Source organism: Myxocyprinus asiaticus, chromosome 14, assembly GCF_019703515.2.
Source record: "Myxocyprinus asiaticus isolate MX2 ecotype Aquarium Trade chromosome 14, UBuf_Myxa_2, whole genome shotgun sequence".
Classification (NCBI taxonomy): domain Eukaryota; kingdom Metazoa; phylum Chordata; class Actinopteri; order Cypriniformes; family Catostomidae; genus Myxocyprinus; species Myxocyprinus asiaticus.
The window spans coordinates 9,594,778-9,605,344 of record NC_059357.1 but is presented as its reverse complement, the minus strand read 5'-3'; the positions used below and the strand labels follow the sequence as shown (position 1 = coordinate 9,605,344).

At 38.9% G+C, this 10,567-nt stretch overlaps 1 protein-coding gene across 1 annotated transcript; it reads left to right on the top strand.

Annotated features, from left to right (window-relative positions):
* The first annotated feature begins 1,928 nt into the window (after positions 1-1,928).
* LOC127451419 (homeobox protein Hox-B4a) lies at positions 1,929-4,336 on the top strand. The gene is made up of 2 exons (XM_051716134.1): positions 1,929-3,053; positions 4,009-4,336. Exons 1-2 carry the CDS (start codon positions 2,630-2,632, stop codon positions 4,323-4,325), a joined length of 741 nt encoding a protein of 246 aa, XP_051572094.1. The 5' UTR covers positions 1,929-2,629; the 3' UTR covers positions 4,326-4,336.
* The last annotated feature ends 6,231 nt before the right edge of the window (positions 4,337-10,567 follow it).

The window sequence follows — 10,567 nt, the reverse complement described above, 5'->3', positions numbered from 1 at the left end:
CAACAGTGCAGAACAAAACTATAAACTTTCCAAATTTAAATTTTACGAAGAGATATAAAGACGATTGAGTTACATATTTATCTGTTCCTATTTTACGACTAACTTACAAAATCTATCTTTGCAGTTTAATAAAGTAAAATCTTACAATATTATTAATTCAAATGAAGACTTGTAGATCTCTTTATATTTCTAAATGAAAGTTTATTGAGGAATATATTTATATATTCATAATATATATATATATATATATATATATATATAAAGTATTTGTGTTTCTCTGTATTATGATTTATTTCGTGATTAAGCATGTTAATCATTTTTTGGCATGCAGCATGATAATAATGTTAGCAGATACAATTGCAATCTCGTACGAAATTGTAACAATTGTTTCTTTATTTTCTCCTGGCGTAATTTATTTTTCTTTTAGAATCTGCGTTTTTGTTTTCTCCGTGTAGAATAAAATAAAATAAAAAATAAAAAATAACAGATTTAATTTTACTCTTTAAATAAAGATGCTTCCCTCATTTTCTGTGTAGCTGTACTAAATCAAATAAGGACGAGATTTTCAATGGCAAATAGATTAACTGTATTTCCAAGATATTAATCCATTTCGTCTCTTTCCACGTTACCACTACACCCTGTAACAGTGTATAGTTAAAAAACTTACCTTTTCTGCAATCTAAAATAGTCTGGATTTATCGCTGTCTTCCCAAAATAAAGAGAAACTCCTTCGAGTGCACTGAGTTCTTTATTTCAGAACGTTTTGGGTGAAATGATGAACCGAGTGTTTGGCGTGAGAAACCTTGTTTAAAGAGTAATAAAATCCTTGCTTGGTGTTAGGGGGTTAAAAGAACCACTGGTATTTTACTACGTGCATATTTTATTGTTTTATACCCTCTCACCTCGCGATTCATTCGCCGTTTGACTGGTGTTAGCCGGCAGCAAACAGAGCTGACCTGCCATAAAACCCACATGTTTTATTTCAGTGGCCGCTGCAGCTTTCTTTGACCTTCTTGAGATCTGTCGCGCTCGCATTATCTTTTTGGCCTGCACGGACTTTGTATGATTGGATTTTATTGTGAGCATTTGTTTCACCTTTGTGGATAGGTGTAATGTAGCTGCAAAAGTCTTAGCCTCAAATTGCATGTTTTTTCCCCCCAACATTGAATGAATTTTGTTAATAGTGAACGACAAAGGTGTGCTCTCCGATCAGTATATATTGAACTGTACGTGCATGGTGCTTCTATGGTTCTATGGAACCTTTTCCCTTTTTAGGCTGTGTTTAGTTGCTAAAGTCCAGTGTGTACCACACAGCATTAGCAAAGTTATAGGAAGCGCATATCCATTAAGCAGAGTGACAGATTGCTGATATCTTTATGGGCAGACTGTTCCAGGTGCAATGACTTGACACTGGGAAGGCGCTGTCAAGGTGAGCAACCTTTCTCAATACCTGTCAAGAGGATACCTGTCATCTATATATACCCTGTAGATCCGGATTTGTGTAAACAGACGCACAGTCACAAATTCGTATCTAGGGGAGTATGTAGTTGATGTATAGGCTACATTTCAACTTCAACGGGCAAAGAAGATGTCAGTTTATTGTTACTTTTGGTTTGTTATAATATATAGAACGACTGTTTTGTGCAATATCCCTGTAGAAACGAAAGTTTCAAGATTTTCATTTAACTGCTTGCAATTGTTGTTTTTTTTGTTTGTTTTTTTGTCGCCAGACAAATTATGGTGAACCTTTCACGAATTCGAAATGACCAATAATTTGTACAGATAAAAATGCACCGATCTGTGACCTTTCGAATGCTGTGAGTTTTGATCAGTAAATATTACAAATATCTGCTTCTGGTGTTAATAGTGAATTGTAAACAGTGAATTACTATTCAAGGTGTGTAGATATGGGGTGCAGAATAAACGCGTTGTTTGGAGGGGATTGACTGCAGACTCCGTTTAAATGCAGAAGGTCTCCATTGTGATTTAGGAGGCTTTGTAACCTGAATTAGTTGATGAATTTTCTATCGATCCTAAACAAGCCCAGATTCATCTCTGGCATGCTGCTCACGCATTGACCATTCCCTCACCGTAATAGCGAGTGCATTTAAGAGCTTGACCGAGGCGAACTCCTTGCATTTTTTCCCCCTGGTATCACTTTTCATAAGCACTAGCCAAATTTTAGAAGTATTTCAGTTTACCAAATCTGAACAGTTCTAGGAGTAGCCATGTACACGATGGGCTGATGAACTGAGGGGGACTGTCTGGGGGGCGTGACTAACCGTGGGGTTGCTTACATTTGCTAGATTCCAGCATGCCTTTTCTGCGTGTCTGCTGTCGTATGTTATTGTTTTGATTCTCTCACCATCTTATCAAGCGCATACCATTGTATGAGAAAGTATGGAATATTCTACTACTCCCAGTCATAAATTGGTGAGCGCGGTCTAAGCTGCCTAATCCCATTTCCTTATCCGGGAATCACGAAGATCCACGCCATTGGCTGACAATGTCACATGGACTCTTAACTTTGTTCACTTGACAGAAAGTAGGAGGGTTTTACGAAACAGGAAAACGAGTAAAGGGATACATATAAATTTTAGTATATTTTGTGTGCAATTCAAAGAAATTAATGGCCATGAGTTCCTATTTGATCAACTCCAACTATGTGGACCCCAAGTTTCCACCCTGCGAGGAATACTCCCAGAGCGACTACCTACCCAGTCACTCTCCGGAATACTACAGCGCCCAAAGGCAAGACCCATCGTTCCAGCATGAGTCGATCTACCACCAGCGGTCGGGCTGCGCCGACCCACCCTACTCATCGTGCCAGGGTCCGGGGCAGCCCGCAGCGGTGATCTCTCCGCGAGGTCACGTTCTACCCACAGCCGCACTCTCGACCCCACTCCCTGAACCAAGCCATCACTGCGATTCCGTAACTCCAAGTCCTCCGCCTGCCTGCGGTCCGACTCCCACTAGCCAAAACAATTCAACGGCCACCTCAAGAAAAGATCCCGTGGTTTACCCCTGGATGAAAAAAGTCCACGTAAACATCGGTAAGTGCAGTTAAACTTAACTTTTCGTGTCCGTGCTCTCACTTACTTAAGCCTAATGTCCGGCGTTAAATCTATTGCTCCTCTTATGAAGTTGCCCCTGGTTGAGATTTACGATCGCCTGTTTGCAGGGCAATATAATTACACCCTCCATAAATTTTTTATTGCTCTCATTCTTGAAGCTCTTTCGGGGTATATGCCACTTTCTCCTTCTAATTTCTTTCTGGGAAGAGTTTATGAGTTCTCATGTAATCCATAAGTTAAGTTTTATGTTTTAATAATTTGATTTTAAGTGGTTGGATGGGTTCACTTCACGACTGTTAGTGAAAACGCTTTATGGCAGCTAAAATATTTATATTTATGACGACGATAATAAACCATTAATGGTAATACAAACAGTAGGACTCTTCTATAAACCCACACTATTATTCTGCAATAATTAGCGCATGTATTTCATGCACTGCTACGGAGAACGCTGAAAAGGGGAGCAAACACGACGTTTACAAAGTCACCGGTTAACATAAGCCGCCAATACTCAACCAAAGCATATGCTGTTCCTTCGTCCTGTTAATCCTGAAAGTGAAGTTATTCTTATTTTGATGCAGTGTAGATTGAGGTTTTAAGATTGGAATTTAGTGTTATTGCACGGGCCCTTCTTAAAGCAATAGCCTAAATAGACAATGACCACTCATTTTTGCGTTTAACATTTTTTCTTAACTGAACATTTGAACAGCCAAATAATCCATTTGAAAACACGAGCAGATAGCTTTGTTCATGTTTTACTTTTATTTTGATATCTTTATTAAAGAATGTGTGAATGAGTGTATTTGCGTGTGGCTGTTCATAAATTGCAGTGTAGCCTACATGTCCATGTGTGTATGTGTGTGTGTGTGTGTGTGTGTGTGAGTGTGTGTGTGTGTTAAACTTGTGTAACGTGTCGCTCTCTGTCTCTTAACAGTGAGCCCGAACTATTCAGGTGGTGAACCCAAACGCTCACGCACAGCCTACACGCGACAGCAAGTCCTGGAGCTGGAGAAAGAGTTCCATTACAACCGCTATCTGACCCGAAGACGGAGGGTGGAGATTGCCCATACACTATGCCTATCCGAACGACAGATTAAGATTTGGTTTCAGAACCGGCGCATGAAATGGAAGAAGGACCATAAGCTTCCCAACACAAAAATACGCAGCAATTCTGCAAACACGAATTCAAGCGGCGGCCCGATTTTGGGCAGCAATCAGAACCGAGCAAGCGGACCTCCGCCAAGTCTCTAGCCTTCCTCTGTTGCCAAAAACATGCACATTAATAAATAAATAAATAAAAACTCAGTTTCTGGAGTGTAGAGCGTGGATTTTACCTGCGTTATGTCTCCCTACTCTCCTCTGCACTCTCTTTAATTAAAGGGATATAATACGAGGAAGGTGTGGGGAAACGGTGCAAAATGTCAATCGTTTCAATACTTAAGAGGATGAACACTCGAACTCAAATACTAGATGAGTTGCCTTCCCACTCTGATTCACATTTTATCCTGTACACCTCTCCTACTCACTCGTCCCTTCTATTAAAACAGAAGACGGAAGATAGTTTTCAGATTTGCTGAAGATGGATCCGTGTTTCATCTTTAATCACGCCAAACTCGGTCCCATTTGTCATGTTTACTCTGTGGTACAAAGGATGAACCGTAGGCCTGTCCATTACCTCGACGTCTAGCGTTGTGCTTAATAAATGAGTCGCTCTGTTTTGTCAAGAAGCTCTGTTTTCTAACTCCCCTTTATTCCCCTGGCTTAATAATAACCAGCCGAATGTTTTCATCTGATATGAAGTTTTGTATTTTGTAGCCATTACGTTATCTTGCATTTACTGTTTGCATTTTGAATGCAATGTCAGTGGGACTGGGAGTTATTGTGTGTGTGGTCCATTTGTCGCTCTTTAAAAAATACAGAGACTCGTTTCCTAGCCACACGGCAGCGCAATTCAGGTTGAGAACAGCAAGGTCGTTATTCAGATTAAATATAAAAGTTGAATGAGGCTGAGTGGCTAGATATGCATAACCAAAACCGGTACAACGCAAAGCATTTTAATGAGAGCACTGCAAAGTACTATTTGAATTACCTCAGTTTTATTTTTGTCTAGTTTTATGACGTGATACGTTTAAACTCCTTTGAAGTAATAGCACATATCTGCAATAAGTACTCTCAGCGTTTGTTTGTAATTTGAAATGTAATTTAAGTTAAGTGTGGCCAGGGTTGTATAGAGAAAATGTGCGTATATTGCATGAGTGGATACACTATATTTTTGTTTATACTTTATTATGTTACTACCACCCTACTTTTATTTTATGGTACATAGACATGCGCACATACCGTATCTCTTTCTTTCATTTTCTCTGCTCTTTTCTCTTTCTTTCTTTTTCTCTTTCTTTTTTCTCTTTCTTTTTCTCTCTTTCTTTCTTCATTTTCTCTGTCTCGTGCCATCTTGGGTAATTTAAAAAAAAATATTTATTTTTTTACTTTTTACTTTGTTATTATTATTATTATTACTATTATTATTGCATTCCAAAGATCAGTCTTCGAACTGATTATTTGTAAATTTACCCTATTACATGTTTGTACGTTGATTCCTTTCTGCTTATACCTTTCACTGTTTACCTTTGTTACATGTAAATAGCTCTAGAAATTTAATAAATGGCGGAAAAGTATAATATGTCTTCATGTGTCATGTCTTCTTTTTAATTTTTAAGCCAGATATGCTTTTAAAAATGCACATTTCTAAATAAGGTGGATATAATGCATATTTCTTATATAATGGATACCATCGTCCATTGTGTTTTGCTAAAACACAATTTAATTGAATTTGGCTTGCCTTTGCGCATTTTCTTTAGCCCTGTAGCACTCGCCTGTCTTGGACATCACTGCATATCTGTCTGGTGATTTATATCGTCGCACTGCTAGTAATCCTGGTACATTACGCCTTGTAATCTTATTCTTAATCACAAAACCCTTCCTTTCTGTCTCCCTCTCCTTAATTTAACGGTGCACAAACCCGCTGCTCACCGACGCCGTGAATGCGCCTAAAATATGGATCCTCCTTTGAAAACAAAAAACAAGTTAAATAGTTTCTCGGCTCGTGGCCTTTTAATGCTTTAATGAGTGTAATTCTTGCACAACAGTTTCGCGACTGTTTGCCAGCACAAGCTGTGTGTTTTTTGTATTTCAAAGGAGCGGGTCGGTGCCATAGCTCAAACCCTGACAACCAAATAGATAATCAAGAAGACAAATGGCTTCTTTTGGAAGGCGCAGCCCTTGTATTAATTTTCATTTTCTTTTCTCAGAGCAGGTATTGAAAATATAGAGCCGGAGAAAATAACATTCCGTTTGCTGGCGTTGAACTTTACACAAAAGTATGGCCCTAAATTGGTCTGCTAGCATTCCGTGGCACCAAGAAGATTTTCTATTACTTGCTCGTTGATATCAGAGGGGCCTTATCGCCAAACAGCCCGCTGAAGCCATTTGTCTGTTTTCTAGCTTTTATTTATGAAACACTTTCAGGACATAACGTCAAACACTTTAACACGCAATAATGTGAGTCAGTGAATCATGTGGGAATCATTCTATAATTACAACTGTTAAATTTACAAGCTCATCTGCTGTTTGTTAAGTGCTAAAACTGACTACGAAAAGTTGCATACATATTTAACAAAGATAAATAGACTTTCTGTATACCCAAATATATCCATTTGGTATTGTGGTGTTTGGGGTTTGAACCCAAATTGTACTTCCAAATGTGATGTTCAAACGGTAACACATTTTTAAAAACATTTGTCTCCCCTCAAAAGACACTCTCGACATAAAATTGATGAATTTGTGTGTGGCATCTGTATGCATCTTGGAATTCTATTCTTGTATTCACATATATTTTAGAAAAATAGCCTTCTACAACAGTGGTTTGAATAGGAGTGAACAGATTTCTTTTGAGGGCCTCAAAAGTTCACAGCCATTATTTGCAGACAGAGGCCTAAAGAAAAATGTGAGAATTATACAGAAAAATCATTAATCACGGCTTTTCTTTAAACAAGTCTTCTCTCCTATTGTCATTCGGCAGCACAACTGCTCGGACCTTCTGCTAGGAGGGGAGTGAAATCTTGGAGGGCACTTGAAGACATCCCCCCTCCCTCTTCTACCATCTTCTATTCACCAAGTCATGCCACAAGAAAACTTTTTTTTTTTTGCGAGGGATGTCCCATGAAGGAGAATCCTCTTGAAATGTTAACGCAAGAGAGAATCTTAGCAGGACGAGGGATGGCAGCGTGTAAGGTAAAGTACTTTTGTTTCATTTGGAACACTTTTATTGCTTTATGGCCTTCATCTCGCAGTTGGGTAGCAGAGGCGCATTTGTCGTTGTGTGTAGGAGCCACGGATCGGTTTTATGGCTGATTTGACAGAAAGGGTGGCTTTTCGAAACCAGCTGTTGTATGTTTGTAATTCCTTCTTGGTGTGTACCATCACAATGAAAGAAGTGTCATGTTGTCCTTCCCATCTTGAATTAGTGTAACACCTCTGTTAGATGGCTCATTTAAGGGTGTAGATGTAAAAAACAAAAAACAAAAAAAAAAGAAAAATAACAATAATCTGTGTGCCTTTGTCCTTAATTGTGCAAGTGAACGAGCATGTGTGTGTCTTGCATCAACACTGTGAATATGCATGAGTTGCATGTGCCATATACATATGAGAGCAATACCTGGATATGCAATGTGTTAAACACGATAATTCGTCACAATAGTATGAGGTGGCGAATTTGTACGAAATGGTACCAATGAGAAACACTTCTGTGAAAACTGTTTTCTCCCTAACCAAAACCCCTTACCTAAACCTAACAATAATACGAAAGAAAGCCACACTTCCGGGTTTCGAACACGTGCTTGTGAAGCATATATGATTGGTTGATGTATAAGTCGTACCTTTCGTACAAATGAAGTCGTAACAACCTCATAGTATTGTGACGAATTCTAATGAGACTATGTTACAACTTTCACAAGGACCCCTCAGCTGCGAACACTACATGCTGCTTACAACATTCTGCCGGAATGACTGTTGTTAATGGCACTTTATTTCGTTTTCAAGTCATATTGTGAGAGTGTGTTGCTATGTGTGTGTTTCCACAGTTTGAAAAGTTTTTGTTCCATCAGAGCTCTTGGGTGGCACACAGGTGCAAAGCGGCCGGTCTCGAGAATAAATTATTCGATGCTCTGCTGGTCAGATAGAAATGAAAAGTACTGAAGAGAATGTCTCTAGAGCAATTATTTGCCTAAAACAAACGACTTGCAGCAAATTGATTCAATTGCATGTTGTGTGCTTTGATGAGCACGAATGCTCAGATATGGGCTCACCGCCATTTAACCCCTGCGAATCAATCTCTTGTGCGTATTGGAGGAAAGGCCAGTGGTTCTGGTTTACGGTTTTCGCTTCCCTCTGCGGATCTGTGTGGCATGAAGCGTTGCGGGGGGAAAAATACAGAAGAAACGATAAAAATTTAGGAGCCGATATTGAGGGAAGTTGAAGGATGACAGAAAAAAAATCGATCCTTGGAGCAGGCAAGCAGAATGGTAGAAGTGGGTTCAGCTAGAGGACACGTTTTTCTGACCGATTAGGTCTGTTGCCAAGGTTCAGACTGACCCTTCTGAAACCCTTGACCCGGCTCAGACAGGACAACGCTACGTGTTACATGGTCAACAAAGCCCTAGGGCGAGTTTGTCATAACAGCGCGGCCGGGGCACTGTAACCCGAGGGCACCATGCTATCTCTTTCCTCAGACAGTCTACTAAACCATCGGGGCCCTTAAAACAACAGTCGTGGCCTTGCAAAGACCCATTCTTAAACATATCTCCCGTCTTTTGGTTTGAAGCACTTGAGAAAAACCGAGAAGTCTCCACACGTGTCAAGACCTGCAGAATACACAGCACGATATTACCTTAAGATATCCTTTATATGTATATCAGTAGCTATTGCTCTGCGAGGGAGGTCAAGAGGGCCTTTCGTTTCAGAAATATGACGGCTATTTTGTGTGACAACGCCTCGTGTTGTATCATGTAAGCCCCCTCCTTCTCTCTCTCCTTGTTCTTCTCTCCACACTCCCTCTTCTAAACCCCTTCAAGGTTTGTTGGAAAGCTCAGCCGCTTGGCCTTGTAACGCTGATGTGATGGTGTGGTGCCTGTTTTAGCTCACGTCACTAATTGCGAAACAAATAGCCCTCGCGCATTGCTGAATTATTATTGTGAAAAGCCACGGAGCGGAGGTCAGCGCCGCATAGTCACGGAGATATATGGTCCGCGCGCGCCAGCTTTGTGGGTCTGGACTGAGAGCCTGTATGTGCGTGTGTGTTTTAAAGAGACACATATTAAGTAAGGTAAAGCACCATTATTAACATTGCCAGCAAAACGCAACCCTCCACCCCTCCCTTTTCTGCTGCATTACTAATCTACTATTACATCAATATTATTGTAGTATTACCGAGCTCTACCTACACATTGGCTTGCTACAACTATTTAGTAAATTTGTTTATTCTCTTGTTTTGAAAAATGCAGACCAACGTGTGCATTTATTTTTTTAACTCTCCGTATCTCTCCTGCTGGGCCCTCTTCATTCGATATTAATATTTAACTAACTGAATGGTTGCTGCGATACAGATTCCATTATAGCCTGAGATAGCGAAGAGTAATGAGTGAGCTCACTAAAGAGGAATATTCAGGCGCTTTATTTCTGACTCCGTGCTTCTGAAATCGCGACTTCTCGTTTTAATGTGGAAATCACAGCTCTCCCACAGCAATTGCAATTGACAATTATAGTGATAATAATGAAGTTCACTGATAGCAGGTAGAAGTTATAGTATTTTTATAATAATAATAGTAATAGTAATAGTAATAATGATAATAATAGTAATAATCATAGGCTAATGATAATAATAATACTAAAAGTAATAGTAATAGTAATAATAATAATAATAATAATAAAAAAATAATAATAACAACACAAATAATATTTAGATTTTAATGACATTACATTTAATGCGACACATATTTGGGTTATTCGTCATTCAATTATTCTATTTTAGACTGCGATCAAAAAAATAAAAAAAAATAAATAAAATAAACGACCAAGCAACTGTCTTGCGGTATATCCCTATCAAAGAATATTTTTTTAAGAGGCACTGTGCGTTCTGCCACTTTTGACAGATTTACAGTCCCCAATAAAAGAGGGTATGCTGTGCGCCGTAAATCAATCTCCTCCGCTCTGTATAAACCTAGCCTTTAGCAAAACGTCTGTTTACTTAAGCGCTTTTCAAGATATGCGATTTTCACTGACTGATTTAAAAATGATTTGTTCTCTTTAAATAATAACAACAACAGCAGCAATAATAATAATAATAACACAATTATAAATTGTGTTATTATTGTTGCTCTTGTTGATGCATATTTTATATTATATTTTATAAAAAGGGTATATTTCAGCATGCTTGCATT

Bases quoted from the DNA above. Each gene is read 5' to 3' on its own strand.
- LOC127451419 (XM_051716134.1), top strand. From the start codon at position 2,630: ATGGCCATGAGTTCCTATTTGATCAACTCCAACTATGTGGACCCCAAG. The intron at 3,054-4,008 runs GTAAGTGCAGTT...GTCTCTTAACAG, and splicing joins AAAAGTCCACGTAAACATCG to TGAGCCCGAACTATTCAGGT.